At 43.5% G+C, this 22,059-nt stretch overlaps 1 protein-coding gene across 4 annotated transcripts in view; it reads left to right on the top strand.

Moving 5' to 3' along the window:
- Positions 1–22,059, top strand: part of kif6 (kinesin family member 6) — a 489,217-nt gene that overhangs the window by 116,963 nt on the left and 350,195 nt on the right. For all 4 annotated transcript variants that reach the window (XM_067985160.1, XM_067985162.1, XM_067985163.1 and 1 more), the window contains exon 9: positions 5,775–5,861. In XM_067985160.1, the coding sequence (XP_067841261.1) occupies positions 5,775–5,861 (87 nt within the window). The remainder of the gene's footprint in view (positions 1–5,774; positions 5,862–22,059) is intronic.

Here is a 22,059-nt window from a genome sequence, read left to right on the forward strand (position 1 = left end):
AAGGAATTTTCTTTGAAATTTTATATGGTTTAAATCCCAACACTGTGATCTTTCCCAGAATGTGATTTATTTTGTAGTGCTGAATGCAATAATTTAATGAATTGGTGTTGTATCCTAGCCGTGATGAACTGATACCAGTCCTATTTTATCATTACTGGTAGAAGTTATGTCTAGACTCGTATTATAAAATTAGCTGACAACAACCTGCCAAGATGTGATAATCTTATAGGAGAGTGATAGCATTCAAATAGGTGTAGATCATTTAAATGGACAGGTTAAGGAGTGACAGATGGACTTTATTAGCGATATAAATGGCAGATAGACACAGTGAAGGGGTGCTTGCTAGCATACATGGAACAGTAAAAAAATTATTTGTGATTATTAATCATATGCCAAGTTTTCAGTCAATGCAGAGCTGTTATCAACAAGGCTAATAAAATACTGGAATGCATCTCAAGAGCGCTTGGCTAAGGCAGAAAAAAGTTATTTTAACTTTGTATTCACCATTGGTAAGGCAGGTTTTGGAACATTGGGGCCAAAATACTTCGACTCTTCTGGTAGACACCTACTGTAATGTCGGCGGGAGTCTGCCAGAACCTGGATATACTGGATCCTGGCCTTAAGAGGGGTTTTCCCTGGGAACTTGTAAGAGATGGAGCCTCTGCCTGCCTCTCTAAGGCCAGTGAATACTGGGCTATACCTCATTTGCTTGTAGGTTCATGCCTAATAACACTTGTGGTTTCCTTTCTCTTCATTTTTTGCCTGTTATTAGTCCCTTGCATTTCGACCTTGGTTTAGATGTCTTTAGAGGCTCTCAGAATTTTTGTCCCCTATTGTGATATTCACCTTTAATTGTCCCCATTTCTTTAAATTTCACTTATACACAGTTTCCTGCTCCTGCTCCTTGTATGCTGTGTGCACTTGTTCTAATCTGCACTAGCAACTATGCTAATGAGCTGACCTCAGAAAATTCGATGCAAACAGCACACTTCCCTTTCACTCTATCTGAAATCCAGTTTCTAAATTCACAGAATGAACTTGTTTTCAGTGGAGAAAATAAAAGTGATAGGGGACATGATCCAGGTTTTAAAAATGCTGAGAGGCACGCATAGATAATCTAGATGTAAAGAAGTTTTTTTTTTATTCATTCATGAGATGTGGGCGTCGCTGGCAAGGCCAGCATTTGTTGCCCATCACTAATTCCCCGAGAGAAGGTGGTGGTGAACTGCCTTCTTGAACCACTGCAGTCCGTGTGGTGAAGGTTCTCCCACAGTGCTGTTCGGTTGGGAGTTCCAGGATTTTGACCCAGCAATGATGAGGGAATGGCGGTATATTTCTAAGTCAGGACAGTGTGTGACTTGGAGAGGAACGTGCAGGTGGTGGTGTTCCCATGTGCCTGCTGCCCTTTCCCTCCTAGGTGGTAGAGGTCGCGGGTTTGGGAGGAGCTGTCGAAGAAGCCGTGGTGAGTTGCTGCAGTGCATCTTGTAGATGGTACACACTGCAGCCATGGTGCGCCGATGTGGAGGGAGTGAATGTTTAAGGTGGTGGATAGGGTGCCAATCAAGTGGGCTGTTTTGTCCTGGATGGTGTCGAGCTTCTTGAGTGTTGTTGGAGCTGCACTCATCCAGGCAAGTGGAGTGTATTTCATCACATTCCCAACTTGTGCCTTGTAGATGGTGGAAAGGCTTTGGGGAATCAGGTGAGTCACTCGCCGCAGAATACCCAGCCTCTGTCCTGCTCTTGTAGCCACAGTATTTATGTGGCTGGTCCAGTTAAGTTTGTAGTCAATGGTGACCCCCCAGGATGTTGATGGTGGGGGATTCGGCGTTGGTAATGCCGGTGAATGTCATGGGGTGGTGGTTAGACTCTCTCTTGTTGGAGATGGTTATTGCCTGGCACTTGTCTGGCACGAATGTTACCTGCCACTTATCAGCCCAAGCCTGGATGTTGTCCAGGTCTTGCTGCATGCGGACACGCACTGCTTCTTTACCTGAGGGGTTGTGAATGGAACTGAACACTGTGCAATCATCAGCGAACATCCCCACTTCCGACCTTATGATAGAGGAAGGTCATTGACGAAGCAGCTGAAGATGGTTGGGCTTAGGACACTGCCCTGAGGAATTCCTGCAGCGATGCCCTGGGTCTGAGATGATTGGCCTCCAACAACCACTACCGCCTTCCTTTGTTCTAAGAATGACTCCAGCCACTGGAGAGTTTTCCCCCTGATTCCCATTGACTTCAATTTTACTAGGGCTCCTTGATGCCACACTTGGTCAAATGCTGCCTTGATGTCAAGGGCAGTCACTCTCACCTCACCCTCTGGAATTCAGCTCTTTTGTCCAGCGGCAATTGATGCTACCTCAATTGCTAATTTTAAATCTGAGATAGATAGCTTTTTGCCAACCAAAGGTATTAAGGGATATGACCTTATGAAATAGCGTGGTGGGCTCGAGGGGCTGAATGGCCTACTCCTGTTCCTATGTTCTTATGTTTGGACCAAGGCTGTAATGAGGTCTGGACCAAGCAGAACCCAAACTTAGCATCGGTGAGCAGGTTATTGGTGCCGCTTGATAGCACTGTCAACGACATCTTCTGTCACTTTGCTGATGATTGAGAGTAGACTGATGGGGCCGTAATTGACCGGATTGGATTTGCCCTGCTTTTTGTGGACAGGACATACCCGGGCAACTTTCCACTTTGTCAAGTGATGTAACTTGGACTGTGAATGTAGCATTCGAGGACATGGGGATGCCACTTTTTGCCATGCCCAAAATTAGATAAAGGGCAGGGCCTGAGATGGGGCTTACAATGTTCAATTGGTACCAGGCGGGCAGGATGGGGTGGGGGAATAAATGTATTTCAGTTCTCTCTTGCTCTGTATTGCGGGATTGCTTGTCTGCTGCCTTTTTGCTTCCTCTTTATTTAGACATTGAAGATTTTGATGCATCGTCTCTTGCTCCTTATTTAGTTTTTATATTAATTTTTGTACCCAGTTTTTTATTAGCCTCTATAAATTTTGGAGGTATTCCCATGGTTCCCAGTTACAATGCACGGTATTTATTTGTTCTTTTTTGCTCTCTTTAAAATATTTTTATAGCTGGTACGAGCGGCTCTTTTCTTTATCGGTGAACTTCATTTCAAGGATCTGGTGATTTTGCTGGAATTGTTCAAAATGGTCTGGTTTTGATACTTTACTGTAAATCCCACAATACTGAATGAAAAAATAGGGCAAAAACTTGAAAGTCAGATTTTGCTACTTGGTTTACATTAAAACGCAAAATAAAACAGATTGCGTGGCTTGAAAAATGGACTGGTGACAACACTGCGGAGGGCATGAGTTTATTAATAACCTCAAACCAGATTAGAGATTGGAATCGTTCCCTCCCCCACCCCACCCCCACCACCACCCCGATAGAATTTTGGAAATGTGAAGCAGACTTTCAGCAAAAACAATTGGTGTTGCGCTGATTAACACCTTTAATTAAAGCTGATCTGCCTCGAAAAAAAAGGGTTGAGTTTATCCAGAGATGGCCATATGATAGCTCCCGTGATCATGAGACCAAGAAAGTGTCATCTGTGAAAAGCAAATGACCATGGTTGAATAATCTAGGCTATAAATTGTCACACTGAGATATTTCAGAGTGTTTTTGAGTACCTTTGAGGGATATTTGGAGGTAATGCAATGTGTAGACTGCCCCCATTCTCAGTGGGCAATAATGCAGATATCAAAGTGCCCCCTTAGTCAATGAGGCAATAAATGGAGCAAATGTTTCCTATATTTTTGGGAGGTCATGCAGTGAGCAGACCCCCTTCTCAAGAGGAGGTAATATCAGAACAAAAAGAATTCCACCAATTCTGAAAAAAGTAATTCCACAAAAATTACAGCCACTACAATTATAAAAACACATATAACACTAACAGGACGTGTTATAAAGCAAGCTGTTTCCTTCTGCAAGAGTTATGTGATCTTTAAAACCACTGAACAGTTTCAAATGCAGATAAGCTGAATAGGAATCAAAGCTCAAAGAGGGTGGTGGAGGAGTGGGTGGTATGGCATATTGCCACTTTTTAAAAAAAATGCCATTAAATCATTTTTTTAAATCCTACTGGAGCCAGTCAAAAAAATGTTGCCACATCAATCTGTACCCACGCTATCCGTGTTGAGCGTCTACTTTGCAATGCTTGATAGTCACTTAGTATTGTAATTGCATTTTTCCCCTCTGGCCAACTAGACAAGTCTGCTAATGTTGGAGATGAACGTCGGCCCACCTAGAATTTAAGAATCGGTGGTGGGGGCTGGGGCGGGGTGATGGTGGTGTGATTTTAACCCTATCCGCCCGGTGGAAACCAGGAAAGTGAGCTGTCCGGATTCCACTGATCGCAGTTTTTACGCAGACATCTGGACGGATAGCAGGGGCCCCCACCCCAAGCCGGTGGGGTCCTTCTTCGAAGACAGAGGGTGGTTGTAGAGGGTTGTTTTTCAAACTGGATGCCTGTGTCCAGCGGTGTGCCTCAGGGATCGGTGCTGGGTCCGCTGTTATTTGTTATTTATATTAATGATTTGGATGAGAATTTAGGAGGCATGGTTAGTAAGTTTGCAGATGACACCAAGATTGGTGGCATTGTGGACAGTGAAGAAGGTTATCTGGGATTGCAACGGGATCTTGATCAATTGGGCCAGTGGGCCGATGAATGGCAGATGGAGTTTAATTTAGATAAATGTGAGGTGATGCATTTTGGTAGATCGAATCGGGCCAGGACCTACTCCGTTAATGGTAGGGCGTTGGGGAGAGTTATAGAACAAAGAGATCTGGGAGTACAGGTTCATAGCTCCTTGAAAGTGGAGTCACAGGTGGATAGGGTGGTGAAGAAGGCATTCGGCATGCTTGGTTTCATTGGTCAGAACATTGAATGCAGGAGTTGGGATGTCTTGTTGAAGTTGTACAGGGCATTGGTGAGGCCACACTTGGAGTACTGTGTACAGTTCTGGTCACCCTATTATAGAAAGGATATTATTAAACTAGAAAGAGTGCAGAAAAGATTTACTAGGATGCTACCGGGACTTGATGGTTTGACTTATAGGGAGAGGTTAGACAGACTGGGACTTTTTTCCCTGGAGAGTAGGAGGTTAAGGGGTGATCTTATAGAAGTCTATAAAATAATGAGGGGCATAGATAAGGTCGATAGTCAAAATCTTTTCCCAAAGGTAGGGGAGTCTATAACGAGGGGGCATAGATTTAAGGTGAGAGGGGAGAGATACAAAAGGGTCCAGAGGGGCAATTTTTTCACTCAAAGGGTGGTGAGTGTCTGGAACGAGCTGCCAGAGGCAGTAGTAGAGGCGGGTACAATTTTGTCTTTTAAAAAGCATTTGGACAGTTACATGGGTAAGATGGGTATAGAGGGATATGGGCCAAGTGCAGGCAATTGGGACTAGCTTAGTGGTATAAACTGGGCGACATGGACATGTTGGGCCGAAGGGCCTGTTTCCATGTTGTAACTTCTATGATTCTATAATATACAGATCAGGGTCCGATGATATCATAGTTGCCCCGACTGTGGCTTTCCCACCGGGCTGAAACAGATCAAAAGAGGGTCGGGCGTGAAGAGGCCCTGAGAGATAAGTTTTTCACTTTCCTTTGTGGGGTCAGGAGCGGAGGTAGTATAGTTCATTCATGTATAAAGTAAAGTGGTCTAGTCTTTTAGAGTACATCAATTACTTTTACTTTTTTGGTTTGATCGCTGAATTTTTGAACCCATTTTTTTTTCTAATGCAGGAATCTATTTCAACATGCAGATTTGCACAGAGAGTAGCACTTATCAAGAATGAAGCTATTCTAAATGAAGAAATTGATCCTAGATTGGTAAGATACCAAATACCTTTGCAAAGCAAAAAAAAAGTCTGGTTGATGCCCTTTAAGATGTTTAATGTTTATTTTGTTAACTGAGAAGAACAGTAACATATGAAAGTAAATTCACCAATCCCATGTTCCCACTGCAAAATGGTACTGGAGGGCAGGGGGGGGTCAGAGAATCAGTGCTGTTGTGTTGTAGCCCTATCTCCTACCCATGCTTTCTTTGAGCGTAGCTCCCCGCTAGGAATATGGGTTTGATAACTTTATGATATATTTTCATCACCAATTTTAAAAATAACTCTTGCATTTTCATGCTTTTGGCATCAAACATTTGTACAGATTATGCCTTCTATTTAAATTCAGAATTTGGTTACCTGAGACAAATTTTGCTTTATTTTTTAAAAATTCTAACTTGACTTACATTTTTATATTTTTTTAAAATTTTCAGTTCTGACAACTCAGCTAAGATCAGGAATTTGCTGCATGGGAGCAGAAACGTGTCACAGTGCAATGGTATACCAACATACTGTGCAATGAATAATACCAATATGCTATGCCACTGGGCTATATCAACATACTAAGCCACTGGGTTAAACCAACACATGGTGCTACTTAGCTATACCAACATTGGGTGCTGGTATAGCACAGTGCAGAGTTAGCCAATGGGGTATATCAACATATTGTGAGTTATGCTGGCATACAATGCCACTGAGTTATACCACCATACTGTGCTTCTGGACATCAAATTCAAAGCATTTTCCATTCTTAACAATTTTAGTACATCGCATGAAAGCTTTGTTGTTACACGTGTAGTACTAGACTTGGATGCTATATGTACAAGAGACATGCGTGAATTTAATGGGAGATATATGCCACTAATGCAGCTGCTATAGCCATCTGAGGTGCTAGACAAGTGGAAGCTAGCTGCTCCAAACTCAACACATCCTACTGTGACATGTTTGCACCTTCACTTTCGTGGGCACACAACTTTACAGGATCCGTATGGAAGAACTGACACTAGACATATGGGAATGATATAGCATTGTATTTGAGTGACATGTCTTTTAGTGTATATTTTATATTGTAGGTTTAAAAATACCATAAGGTCTGCTTTCTAAAATAAACCACAATTGAGTCACCCCATGAATATATTTAAGAAGACAAGTAGAAAAGTGTGCAAAAATAAACACATCTTCCTGTGTGCGTTCTCATTCATTTTGTGGTTTGGAAACTGAAGAAAGCATTGGAGCATTTAAGAAGTTCTCATGTTGTATATATCACAGTAAAATCAAAGTCTATATAGGGGCAACATTGCTCATTTCAGTAAATTGCATTTATTGTTTGTTCATTGGCTTCATTTCTCTTGTCCCAATCCTTTTTAATAGATTACTGTTTTTTAATTGATTATATATGTCTCTTGTCAATTCTGAAGTAATATCAGTATTTTGCCCAATATCTTCATATACATTTTAATATATTTTTCAAACCACACCAGGTAGATTATAGATCTTGTAATGCTTGTAGGTCTAGTTAACTGGCTGAAACCCCTACAAATTATAGAGTAAGAGTTTGATTGGAATATGCTATCAGGTTAAGCTCTATTAGTGGAGGGGTCCAGATGATCTAAATGATGAGCGACCCGTTTGTGAACATAATTTGCGTGGGCTCACTTAGCTCTGTCTATAGCATGCTGCTTTTGCTCTTTAGCATGCATGTGGTTCTGTGTTGTAGTTTCACCTTGGCCACCTCATTTTCAGATACAGCTGATGCTGCTCTTGGCATGCCCTTCTGTACCCCTCACTGAACCAGGGTTGATCACTTGGCTTGATGGTGATGGAGGAATGAGGGGTATGCCGGGACATGAGGTTACAGATTGTGGTGGAATACAATTCTGTTGCAGCTGATGGCCCACAGCACCTCATGGATACCCAGTTTTGAACGGCCAGATGTGTTCTTAATCTATCCCACTTAGCATGGTGGTAGTGCCACTGAGTTTCCTCAGTGCGAAGACAGGACTTGGTCTCCACAAGTACTGTGTGGTGGTCACTACTACCAATGCTGTCATGGACAGATGCATCTGCTACAGGTGGTCAAGTAAGTTATTCCCTCATGCTGGTTCTCTCAGTGGTGGTAGCATTAAGCCACTCTTGGTGATGGACATTGAAGTACCCCACCCAGAGTACGTTCTGTGCTTTGTCCAAGTGGTGGTCTACATGGTCTACACTGGTTCATCAGCTGAGGGAGAACGGTAGGTGGTCTCCTTCCCCATGTTTGACATGAAGCCATGAGACTTCACGTGGTCTGGAGTCAATGTTGAGGACTCCCTGGGGAGATCATTCTTTGGTCGGTCATATCCAGGGATGGTGCTGGAGGAGTCTGGCATGTTGGCTGATGGGTATGAATCTGTGAGTACGGCTGTGTTAGGTTGTTGCTTTGTTAGCCTGTAGGACAGCTCTCCCAGATGTTAGCAAGGACGACTTTGCAGGATTGAGTGGGCTGGGTATGCCTTTGTCGTGTCCTGATTCAATGCAAAATTAGGGAAGGAATAATTGGAGTGCAAGTTATTGCAAACCATTTACACAAGGCTCATAGCAACTGACTCTAAAATGACATTGGCAGAGATTAGGAAATGGGTCCCTTTGTCTACTCTCACCCACAAAATGGTACATGATACATGACTGAAAAAGAGGAAGAAAATGTAGTCTACAAGCATTCCCCCCTTCCCACATCTGTCTGTTTTCTCCCGTTTTTATCTCTGTTGAATGCATGAAATCCTTGCTACCAGAGCCAGACACCCTACAGTAACTTACTGAAGTGGCTGTTGCTAATGTGTGAGCACAGGCAGTAAATCTCAGCTGAGTATTTGATGCATATCTGACTCAGCTGTTCTCTGAAGTGGTCTAGCAAGCCTAGCAGTTGTATGAAACCGCTGGAAAGAATAACAAGAGTCTGCAGCGGTTCAAGGAGAAAGCTCACCGCCTTCTCAGAGCAACTAGGGATGGGCAATAAATGCCGGCCTTGCCAACCACGTCTACATCCTGAGAATTAATTTTAGAAGTGCCAAATTTACAATATCAACAAAGGTTGACAAGTATACTTTCTGCTGGCGTAACATTGAGAAGAAAAAGCACAAAGCTGATCTACTAGGCCATGCTAGTTGAAGGAAGATGGCTGGAGGTCAGAAATCTTTGGGAGGAAATCAAGAAAGAAACATGGGAATATGAAATTAAGACATTTTGAGTATGGGCATGATTTTGGTTAAGAAAAACACATCTATAGTTCTCATTCATTGAATGCAGCACAAACCCAGCCATTCAGCACCTTTCAGAGTGGTATTATCCTTCACACTGAAAGGTGCACAATGGCTGACCCCAACCATTCTTTGGTTGTTAATCTCAAAGAATATATTTGTTATGAACTTCAGCCACTTTGTCCTGTTGTTATGAAAATGTTCTGTGCCCACCGCTGTCAGCAAAAAAGTAAGTTAATGAACTTGACAGCTGGGCTGAAAGCATGACCATCAACCGTGTTTCGCACTGTGTACTTGGGATATAGATACTCACCAATTACTCCTTCAGTGGGGAGCTTGCAGTTTGGGGAACATTGGAAAATCACTTTGGAAGTGCTACCAGCTTTTCCATAATTGCATGGCAAGTGAACCACCCATGTTAATGTTCTCTGATTCACAGCCACAAATTGTTCATCTCTCTTTTTAGTCATGTCTTACATTATGACTAAGGCTGTTGCAGACTTGTATTATAATGTTGCAGACTTGTATTATAGTGAAGAAAAAAGTGGGCCTGATTATTTGTTGGACCACTAATTACTTGTGTGAAGTTATAACTGGAATGCAGACACGAAAAGGTTTCGTGGGGCTCTTTCTATACTGAATCACATAAACATTCCAGGCCTTTTAACCATTAAGCTGAAATAGCAGATTGTCAACACCATTAACAGTGTGCCGTTGTTAGAATATTTGTGAGAGGTGAAGCAAGGATCGGGTAGTGTGTGATAGGAGATAGAAGGTTCAGCAATGCAAAAGAAAAATATTTGAGATGGCCTCTTAACCCTTTCGCTGCCACAAATCGCTTCAGTACAACCCAATGATTTAAGGGTGAGAAGAAAGTGGACCGACCTTGGGCATTAATTTAACCTGGAAAAACGGGTGGGTGGGGGGTGGGAGGGGCAGTAAAAATTGCAAAAAATTAAAACCCGCCCCCTACCCGCCCATTTCCGGTTTTCACAGGGGCGGGATGAGGGGCAGGCAACTATCCCGCTCTCAGGAGGCGGGTTAGTCATTAAAACCTTTTCAGGAGGCTGATGGCCTCCATTTTTTCAGGTTTTGTGATTTTAGCCTCTGGGGGCTGGGATTCCCGGGCCGTCCCCTTCATACCACGTGAGAGGAGGTGAGAAGGCCCAAAACTGCTGGTAGGTGCCTTTATAGCACAGCTTGTGGGCCCGGAGGAGCAGGAGTGCTTCACCCAGGCCCAACAAACCTACCTGCAGCGCCCCCCCCACCCCACAACGATCGCTACCATCGCCCCCCCAACAATCGCCACGCCCCCTAACGATCGCCATGCCCCTTAACGATTGCCGACACCCCCTAACAATCACGACCCCCCCAATGATCGCGGCCCCCACAATGATTGCGACCCCTGCGATGACCTCCAATCCCAACCCCCCACGATCGCCGAGCCACCCGCCCCAATGATCGCGACCCCCCCCCCACAATCATGCCCCCCCCCCCGCCCATTATTGCGACTGTCGTGATGATCCCCGAACCTGACCCCCACCCCCTCGGTGACTGAACCGCAATCCCCCCCCCCCCATGACTGACCCACAATCCCCCCCATGACAGGCCCCCGATGACTGACCCCTCCCCTGATGACAAACTCCCCCTGATGACCCCCAAACCCGCTGATGTCTCCATGCCCGCCCATCTCCCCTCCCCCTCCCATCCATCGAATCTAACACTTACCTGAACACTTAACTCTTCCTTTCTCTTCTCCCGTCCAACTGAGATCAGCCTGTCAATCAGGCCGGCCTGTTGGGCGGGAAACCGTCAAAAAAAAGTGACGTCCTTATGACAAAATCGTAAGGACATTCGGGGTCACCACTGACCAGAAACTTAACCAGCCACATAAATACCGTGGCTATAAAAGCAGGTCAGACTTTAGCTATTCTGTGGCGAGTGAATCACCTCCTGACTCCCCAAAGCCTTTCCACCATCTACAAGGCAAAGTCAGAAGTGTGATGGAATACTCTATCCACTTGCCTTCATAAGTGCAACTCCATCAACACTCAAGAAGCTCGATACCATCCAGGACAAAGCAGCTCGCTTGATTGGCATCCCATCCACCACCCTAAACATTCACAACCGGCGCACCATGGCTGCAGTATGTACCACCTACAAGATGCACTACAGCAACTCGCCAAGGCTTCTTCAACAGCACCTCCCAAACCCGTGACCTTTACCACCTAGAAGGACAAAGACGGCAGGTGCATGGGAACACCACCATCTGCACATTCCCCTCCAAGTGACACATCATCCTGACTTGGAAATATATCGCCGTTCCTTCATCGTCGCTGGATCAAAATCCTGCAACTCCTTACCTAACAGCACTGTGGGAGTACCTTCACCACGGTTCAAGAAGGCGGCTCACCACCACCTTCTCAAGGGCAATTAGGGATGGGCAATAAATGCCGGCTTTGCCAGCGATGCCCACATCCCATGAATGTATTAACAAAAAAAACCTGTAATCCCGTGTTTCCCGTCCGCAATTCGCCCCCCCCCCGCCCCCTTCCCGGCTCCGGGCTAAAATTATGCCCCTTAAGTGAAGATTACAGTTCTTCACCATAAATGACTGATAATGTGGTAGCGTAATTTCAGCCCAACCTCGTGTTTTGAAGCAAAATAAATTCATCTTGTCATTTGAACAAAGTTTCTATTGTACAGCGAAAAAATTATGTTTTGGTTTATAATATAGTAGTAAACCCTCGGACCAAGTCAACTGCCCACTTGACCTTTCAGCTGAAGAACTATGTGTGGCACGTGGAGATCTAAACAGGGAGGGAAAATATGGTTTGGTATTTCCCAATCATGAGCAGAATTTCATCGTCCACTACTGGAGATCTAATTTACTCTAAAAGTCTGTGGTAGCTGACTTGCTCAGTGTGCACTGGGGGTAATATTTTGGGACTTAAAATACTGTGAGTTAACTTTAATGCACACTCATAAAATGAATTCTGAGAGTCAAAATTGTTAACTGTCAAATCCAGAGTTAACATCGGTTTTCCACTTTAATTGTCAAATAAGTAGAAAGTGCATGATATCTTACAGATTGCTCACTTTAGTTCACTCTGGATTGAATTTTCACTTTTACTGCCGGACGGAAACTGGGTGGCAACAGGTTGTTTTACACCCCGCCCAATTTACGTTTCCATAAAGTAAAACAGACGGTAAAAGTGAAATGGGCTGCACTCTTTTGCATTTGTCAGTGTCCAATAGTCTGCTATTTACACTGACATTCTGCAGCAACTACAAGCAGAAAAACTCCATTAAAAATGCAGGCATTGGTTCTTGTTCAGGCATCGTTATGGTCACGCTTAGCTTTGGTCTGTTCACAATGTTTCATACTATAAAGAACAAACTGTTTTTGTTGCTGACAAAATCAGTCAATATTTCATATTATCAGAGTTTCAAATGAGATTCTCGAGTTTCTTGATTTCAAATGTTAACACAGTAGGTACAGTGGATGGTGAGCTGTATGACCTGTAGAGGGAGCTCTTAAGCCCTTTTCAGCAGAAACAAAATGCCCTATGCTGCATCTCTGATGCTGCTGAAATGCTGAGCAGGTTTCTTAATATGTTTTAACAACATGTGAATTATTATCAGAATAGAATAGCAAAGATGGATTTTAATATTGAGACCAAAGGTGCCTAAATTTTTTTGAAATACGGTGTTATTCACAACATTGATTGTGAAAATACAGCGCTGAATTCAGAAGTTCTTCATAATCAACTTTTGTTATGTATTCGCAGAATGACAAGCTCATTAAAAACTTCCATATTAAACCTGGTGAAAGTACACAGATGGTCCTCAACCTTACAGTTAGATTGTAAATGTAAAATGAGAAAAAGCAATGTGTTGAATTTCATCTGTTTCTGTACACAAGATGATGAGATTGCATGCTGAAGTGGGTTAAAATCCAGTGAAAAGTAATCTCAGTGTAAGGCAAAACCAACCTCTTCCCGCAATGTGGCCAGCTTCTGTTTTCTTTAATCTTTTATTGTAGTTGTTTGGTTGTTATGTATTATCATTATTGCTTGGGCCTCAGCTATTTACAATCTATACTAAAGACTTAGATGAAGGGAACGAGTGTAATGTGTCCAAGTTTGCTGACAATGCAAAGCTAGGTGGGAAAGTAAGCTGTGAGGAGGACACAAAGAGTCTGCAAAGGGATATAGACGGGTTAAGTGAGTGGGCAAGAAGGTGGCAGATGGATTATAATGTGGGGAAATGTGAGGTTATTCATTTTGGTAGGAAGAATAGAAAAGCAGAATATTTTTTAAAAGGTGAGAATCTATTAAATGTTGGTGTTCAGAGAGACTTGGGTGTCCTTGTCCATGAAACACAGAAAGTTAACATGCAGGTACAAAAAGCAATTAAGAAGGCAAATGGTATGTTGGCCATGGGAGTTGGAATACAAGAGTAAGGAAGTCTTGCTGCAATTGTACATGGCTTTGGTGAGTCCACACCTGGAGCACTGCGTACAATTTTGGTCTCCTTATCTAAAGAAGGATATACTTGCCTTAGAGGCGATGCAGCGAAGGTTCACTAGATTGATTCCTGGGCTGAGAGGGCTGTCCTATGAGGAGAGATTGGCCTGTATTCTCTGGAGTTTAGAAAAATGAGAGGTGATCTCATTGAAACGTATAAAATTTGTAGAGGGTTTGACAGGGTAGATGCTGAGAGGCTGTTTCCCCTGGCTGGAGAGTCTGGAACTAGGGGGCATAGTCTCAGGATAAGAGGTAGGCGATTTAGGACCGAGATGAGGAGAAATTTGTTCACTCAGGGTGGTGAAACTTTGGAATTCTCTGCCCTAGAGGGCTGTGGATGCTCAGTCATTGAGTATATTCAACACTGAGATCCCTAGATTTTTGGATTCTAAGGGAATCAAGGGATATGGGGATCGGGCAGGAAAGTAGAGGAGAGGTTGAAGATCAGCCATGGCAGAGCAGGCTCGAGGGGCCGTATCGCCTACTCCTGCTCCTATTTCTTATATTCTTATGCTCCTTTCATACACTGCACTCCTAGAATAAAGTACTTTTATGTCTACGAGATGCTGATCAACGTAGTCCTCCTGCATATTCTTGTTTTGTCCTTGGAACATTGAGGACATGGCGCTTTACAAATGCGAAAGAGATTGATTTGGAGTCTATCAGGAAAATTGATGGTCCATTTCCTCCCTTCCACAGATCAAACTAGGACTGGCTGAATTTTGTTGGCAGGTGAAAATTCACCAAATCTTAGCCAGTATTTGAAACATGAGAGGGGTTATGCCTGATACTGGCTTTCAATTTTTTTTTTCATAGAGTGCCAGATGGCAACTATTCACAAGGATGAATATGTAATAACCTGTACCACACAAAAGAGGGAATATGTTATTTTTTCTCTATCCCCTTCCGCCGGTTGGGGAGTCCATAACTAGGGGACATAGCCTAAAAATTAGAGCCAGAATTTTCAGGAGTGAAGTTAGGAAACACTTCTACATGCAAAGGGTGGTAGAAGTTTGGAACTCTTTCTTGCAAATGGCAGTTGATGATAGCTCAATTGCTAATTTTAAATCTGAGATTTATAGATTTTTGTTAACCTAAGGTGTTAAAGGATATGGGGCCAAGGCGAGTATATGGAGTTAGGTCACAGATCAGCCATGATCTCATTGAATAGCTCGAGGGGCTAAATGACCTACTCCTGTTCCTATGTTCCAATGTTCCCTCCTTTTCTGAAGGCATTTTCTCTCACTGGCATACTGCTGAATGGCCGCCAGCACCTTTCTGGGACTTGGAGTGGCCATTCTTTATTTGTTAGCCAATATCATGAATGTTGCAGGGAATCCAGTTGTTGGGGTGGGGGGTGGGGGGTGGCGTTGGCATAATAGTTAGGTCCAAGCTTCTCATTTGACATCCACACATTTGCACTTTCCAACCAGATTGTGGCCTTTTCCTTCTTTCTAGCCCAAGGGCAGTGAGTTTAACTGTAGTGCCCTATCACCATCCCAGCTGAGGTCAGCTAACTCAGCACAGATCAGAGATCAAAGTCAGACCCATTTTGGTCTCTTCAATTACACACTAGTTTACCAACTGAGCATCGGGTAGCTAGTCCTTCATATTTCAAGCACTCTCCTGCATGTTGACATTGATGACTAAAGATTTATTTGGAGATGTTGTTGAACATTGAAATAGCAGTGGAGGATGAGCTATCATCAGCGGAGCTGACTCATGATCAAAATTGCCTCGTGGCCGACCCTTTAAACCTATCCATGGTGCTTAGTTGATGTCTTTCCCAGAAAACGTTCACAATTGCCATGTTCAGATAGACAGAAGCAGGTTACAATACCAACAGACTGCAAAGTTGTGCTACAGAAGAGTGGTTTAGATGATCCATGGACTATGAGAACAAAGTTTGAAATGTGTAGCTCCCAACCTGCTAAGCAAATGGACAGTCAGATGCAGGGGGCTCGATTTTCCCAGGAAAATGCGGGTGCGTTGGGGGCGGGGGGCTCCGAAAATCGCAAAAATTCCGTTGTGGTTCAGAGTCCGGCTCCAACCCGCCGACACCCAAGTTACCCACGTACCTGTGTGCGTGTGGGTGTCCCAAATCCGGAAGTTAAGAGTTAAAGGGCCAAATGTACCTTATTGAGGTACTTAAGGCACTTTACTTGTGACAGATTACGAACTTGGAACGATTTTTAACTTACTTGGACGGCTTTCTCACTGCTTCTGATTCACGCCTGGTGAAACATAATAAAAAACCATTGCATGAAGTTAATACACAAAATCAACCTACCTTTCCACCTTGCTCCGATGTCCGCTGTCTCCCTCTCCGATCTTCCCCTCTTCACACCCCCGGTGTCCCCCCGATCTCCCCTTCTTCACCCCCCCCCGATGTCCCCCTGATCTCCCCTTCTTCATCCCCCCTCCCCCTGATCTCCCCTTCTTCACCCCCCTGATCGCCCCTTCTTCACCCCCCTCTGCTCGATCTCCCCTCTCCCCCCAGATCTTCCCCTCTCCCCCCTGATCTTCCACTCTCTCCCATCCCCCCACCCCGATCTTCCATTCCAGTGCTGGATGATGTCTCGCTTTCTCTACTTCTCGCCCTCCTGCGTTGCAGCTCCTGGTGGCAGCCAGCCTGTCAATCAGGCTGGCTGCCAGGCGCAAAACCCAGAGAGCACATTAATCACCATCAATTACGATGCAATCGCATCGGAAACGGTAAGGTTTGTTTATTTGGGTTTGCCACGCGCACCTTCACACCCCCCCCCCCCTCACTCCCAACCCGCCACCATTTCAAAATTGAGCCCAAGGTTTGATTACCAGGGATGTCTTGAACACATGGCTTCCTAGATCAAGTCAATTGGGTCAATTTATACAGCTAGCTCAGTTAGCCACTGGACCACCTTCAATACTGGATGAATGCTACGTAACATAAAATAGAAAGAAAATGTTTAAAAAAATAAAAGCTGCTCTACTATGGCTTTTAGCTGTTAGCACCAGAAGCAAGAAGCCTGAAGCTCTACAAACTCTTTTGCTGTGTGACAGACAATATGTAGTTCCCCTGCTTGCAGTGCATTTGTGGGAACATCTTATTTTGGGAGGAAAAAAAAGACTAACCACTAAAATCTGAATTTGGTCAAGGATTAATAGAACGATACAGCACAGGAGGAGGCCAATCGGCCCATTGTGCCTATGCCGGCTCTTTGAATTAGCCCCACTCCCCTGCCCTTTCTCCATAGCCATGCAAATTTTTCCTCTTCAAGTATTTATCCAAATCCCTTTTGAAAGTTATTATTGAATCTGCTTCCATCACCCTTTCAGGCAGTGCATTCCAGATCATAACAACTTGCTGCGTAAAAAAATTTCTGTTCATGTCGCCTCTGGTTCTTTTGCCCATTACCTTAAATCTGTGTCCTCTGGTTACCGACCCTTCTGCCAGTGGAAACAGTTTCTTCTTATTTACTCTATCAAAACCCTTCATGATTTCCAACCTCTATTGAATCTCCCTTTAACCTTCTCTGCTCTAAGGAGAAGAACCCCAGCTTCTCCAGTCTCTCCACGTAACGGAAGTACCGCATCCCTAGTAGCCGCAGCCATAGTAGAGCAGCTTTTATTTTTTTAAACATTTTCTTTCTATTGATAGAGGTGTTCAAAATCATGAAGCGTTTAGATAAAGTAAATAAAGAGAAACTGTTCCTATTGGCGGATGGGTCGAGAACCAGAGGACACAGATTGGCAAAATCGTGGTGATTGGCAAAAGAACCAAAGGCGACATGAGGAAGAACTTTTTTACGCAGCGAGTAGTTATGATCTGGAATGCGCTGCCTGAAAAGGTGGTGGAAGCAGATTCAATCGTGGCTTTCAAAAAGGAATTGGATAAATACTTGAAGGGAAAAAATTTGCAGGGCTACGGGGAAAGAGCGGGGGAATGGGACCAACTGGATTGCTCTTACAAAGACTCGATGGGCCAAATGGCCTCCTTCTGTGTTGTAACCATTCTATGGTACCATTCTAGTAAATCTCCTCTGCACTCTCTCTAAGGCCTGGACTTGCTAAAGTGCGGTGCCCAGAATTGGACACAATACTCCAGCTGGGGCCTAACCAGTGATTTATGAAATTTTAGCATGACTTCCGTGCTTTTGCACTCTATGCCTCTGTTTATAAAGGCAAGGATCCTGTATGCTTTTTTTAGGTTAAAATTTATCTGAATTGACTGAGCATGAATTGATTTGTATTTCAAATTTAGCTGGGGTTCATCCTAATTAGCCGGTACGTCTGTTCTTACGGAATATGCAGCTGTATGCATGTATACATTAACATATTTTAAAATGATATCCATGAGTTGGAGAGGTATTATTCTTTCTCTAAACTTAGTTAAGTTATAAATGCTGTCACCAGTCAGACATGCAGCTCACTTATACAGTATTACTCTTTTTTGGTAACCACAACAACTGTAATGGTCCCAAACTGATAATGTGTTAATTGAAGGAATGTTTCCTGTTTACATCTGTAGACTGGGGAGAAAAATCCCTAGGATGACTGCAGGAGCCAGACAGTGTTGTACGTATAAATCTGCATGATCATGGAGTAATTGAGCTTTGCACTTGCCTGACTGACCCTGCAAATTTTGTAGGGTCAGTCTTATGTAACTTTTTTTGGTGAGCATCCGGCAGGATTCCCACCTATTCTTGAGAGATCCCTGCTGGGGGAGGGGTGCAGAGAAATGGCCATGCCGTAGGAGAGATGCCTGCAGCAGCTTAAAGGGGAAAGCAGCCTGGGAGATAGAAGAATATTTTTGATCTCCAATAAATTGACAAAATCTAACGTAGAACTGCCAATCCATTGTACCTAAATCTCATCCCGCCTTGGCCCTTCAACATTTTGCTGCCATTCCACCTCTCTTACAAACTTTGGATGCCTGTTAAATGCCGCCTCAAGTAGCATCCAGTGTTGCCAAGGTGACAATGAGGAAAAATTCATTCACTCTATCATTATTAATTCAAATAATACGCCTGGGCACTTGCAGTGTCTGATGGAAATGACTGTGGAAAATATGTCAGGGGCAAAAATGAGTGAGGATCTGGTGTAATTAATCCCTGTCCAATTTTATACTCCCACCCATTACCAAAACTGGTAGAAGGAATGCTGAAAAATCTGTTATATATGTTTAAATCCTCACCAGCGCTGCCATTCTCTGACTGCACTGCACCAGAGCACCATTCACCTGAATACCAACTGTTACCACGCCAGCTTGAAGCAGGTACCAGTACAGGTAAAGGGCCAGTTCATAGCGAAGGTGAGGCATGGAACACAGGGATAATAGTCATGGGGTCGATAATGAGGTCAGCTAGCACTGGGCGGAGGTCCAACATGCTCAATGCCTCTCGAGTTATATGAGAATGTGGAACTTGGTACATCTGCTTTCACCCTTATTACACTCTTATTACTGTGATATTAACCCTAAACTAAGTTAAATCTCTAAAATCCAATTTTACATAAAAATTAAAACTGTGCTAGTCCTGTTATCTCCTCTTCTCCCCTGCCATAATTTATATGTCCTTATTTTTATTAACTATAATTTTATTCCCTTTCTCGTGAAAATTGGTGAAAGGACAATTTAGGACTGATTTCAGGTAGCGTACTGGAGACAGAAACCTTACATTTGAGATGATGTGATGGAGGCTGGGGATGCTGACAGGGGACATTGAGGCTTAGAAATTCGATGGCACAGCGGCCATTTTTCTAAAAATGGGTGCCTAAGCCTCAATATGGTGGGCAAGTAGCACACGCTCATTACGAGCTGGAAGTGCGCCGCTCGCCATATCGGTATAGGCAAAAATAACTGTCCTGGGCCCATGTCTGAGGCTCTTTGCATATGCAAATAAGGGGCCTAACGCCTGTTTGTGGCCCCACTGCAATATTTGGTTTGCCCTGATGCAGCTAACGCCAGTCTGCATGCGGCGTAACAGGTGGTCCTTAAAGGGACCGCTGCAGGCCACCACCAGAAAGGTAACATTTTTTAAAATTCAAACCACACGGGCTGTTCCTGGGTTTCGCTTCCTGGCCCTTGATCGCTGCATCCACTGTCCCCGATCCCAGCCACAGCTACCCTCTCCAATTACTACTCTCACTGCCCTCTCTTCTGATTGCTCCGCTCCCGATCATTCCTCTGCTCCCGTTCGCCCCGCTCTCCCGATCAACCCCCCCCCCCAGTTGCCCCCACCCGATCGCTCCCCTCTCCCGATCGCTCCCTCTCTTGGTCCCCTTTAAGGATTTGGCGAAGGGCCGCTGCCGGAGGCGCAATGGCCCGATCTTCAAGGCCTCTTCGTCAGTGAGCTGCCTGGGGATGCCCATTAGGTGTCCACAGATCACCGGTTTGATGATAATGAGACCCGAGACCCAACATTAGGTGCGCCTCGGGTCTATCCATTCAGGCGCAGGCATCATTTTCTGTGCGCCTATTTTCTGTTTATTTTTTAGCTTGGGTGAATTGAGGTGGATTGAATGGTCTCCCTCAGCTGGATTCATCTTGTTATGTTCTATTGTACATATGTGCGAACATTTTTTTCTATTTTCAAGTTTAAAATCCTTGACTTGCATATATTCTTCTGCTTCTCCTGCTTCCACGGTCCATCCTGTATGTGAAAGCAAGTTTTTTTTTAAAAAGCGCTTTCATTGGCTGAAACCTAACTTTTAAGTCAATTTGAAAGTCCATATTCTGAGGTTACATAATGAATACAAGGTCAATCATTAACACATAAAAACATGTCCAAAAGTGGACCAATGTACTGATGGCAGGCCTTCAACACGTGAGAAAGTAAACTTGCCCCTGGCATTGGAAGCGTTAAAAGTTATGATTGCCGTCTTTGTTGTATTAAAGCACGCATACATAATTTATTTTTAAGGCACAAATAGATTTTCTTTTTGCAGCATTATTTGTGTCTCTGTGTATCGTTTTCGCCACATTGGGATTGCTTTCTGAATGATTTCCCAAAGCTGATCTGCCAGTACTTTGGAAGGGCACTGCTCACTTTCCAGTGCTTTCTTGTTCAAACCGTGGACTAACCACTAATGCTTCTTAACACGGTTGACTCCTAATAAATGCGCACTGCCAAGAAAGATTCAGTTTGAACCACGACTTCTACAAACTACAGATGAAAACAGCCAGTTGCCAAAGCTTTGTACCACAGGCCATTCAGCAATTCAATCTCAACAGAAACCACAGAACAAAAATATGTTTTACGCAGAAGTGATCAGATTTCTGTCTCCAGGTGAAATTTGGCAGTGGAAATGGTGTATTTTAGCATGCAGAGCATTAAAAACAGGATGATGGGGAACATTTTACGTGTGGATCAGGATTTTGTACTTGAAGTGTTGTCCTTGGATCAGGAATTGAGTATAATAAGAATGAATGGGAAGTTGTTTGATTCATTAGTTATTTCATACTTGGATCAGGTATATTTTTGTCTGGAATCAGTTGTATTTATGACTTCTGAGTTGTTTGCAGGTTTCAATAATGAGGTATTTGTCATAACTTTTTTAATGTTTGCAAAGGTTAGCAATAACAAGAGGGATTTTTCAGATATTTGGGCATAAGGCCTTGCCGCCCACCGGAAAAACCTAGATCTCTGCCCCAGTTGTTTTTATAATTTGATCCAGATGTCCTACACCAGACATCTCACTTTGTTACAGATATAAAACAATCTTAAAAACTTCTGACCTGTAACCTGAAACGTACGAGTACAAAGTTTCCAGACCAATTGACATTTAACGTGGTTTGACCTCAGCCTGTGTTTACTAAACAATGATGAGACGTTCTGGCCTTAAAGGGACGCAGCTTCACTATAGCAGAGTAATACATTGTACATTACATAGTGTAATGCTGCTACACTTACAAATAAGTGTATCATCCAATTAACTCTGAGCAATTGTTAATAGCCATTTTAGCAGCTCAATTAAGGCACACTGTCAATGGAAAAGATACAGATGGTTGTGAGGCAAGAATGGGGCAGATGCAAATTATATATTTTTTTAAAAATCACATCTTGCCCAGTTGCAGGGAATTCCACAGTTTGAGTCCTGTGGTACTGAGGTCAATATTGTAACCATTTGTGAGGGGATTTTAAAAATCGCCCAGAGTACTGCTAACGGCAGCTTTCATCCCAGCTTCTAATGTCTGAAAATATGGAGCAGGTATCAATTACTGCTGGTCCCTTCTTCATTTTCGGTATTAAAGGATTTCCTATATGGTCCCTTTAATTTAGCTTTCAAGAATATGTATTATGTGTCCCGTTTGCAAAACTGTTAACTATCAAAAGGTACACAATGGCAATATATTCAAGGTTGAGATTAAATGCTGGCCATATGTACTGTATAACAATTCTAAACAAGTCTGAGAGTCTGTCGAAATTCTGTTTATTATTCATGTTGC

Source organism: Heptranchias perlo, chromosome 5 (genome assembly GCF_035084215.1).
Source record: "Heptranchias perlo isolate sHepPer1 chromosome 5, sHepPer1.hap1, whole genome shotgun sequence".
Lineage (NCBI taxonomy): Eukaryota > Metazoa > Chordata > Chondrichthyes > Hexanchiformes > Hexanchidae > Heptranchias > Heptranchias perlo.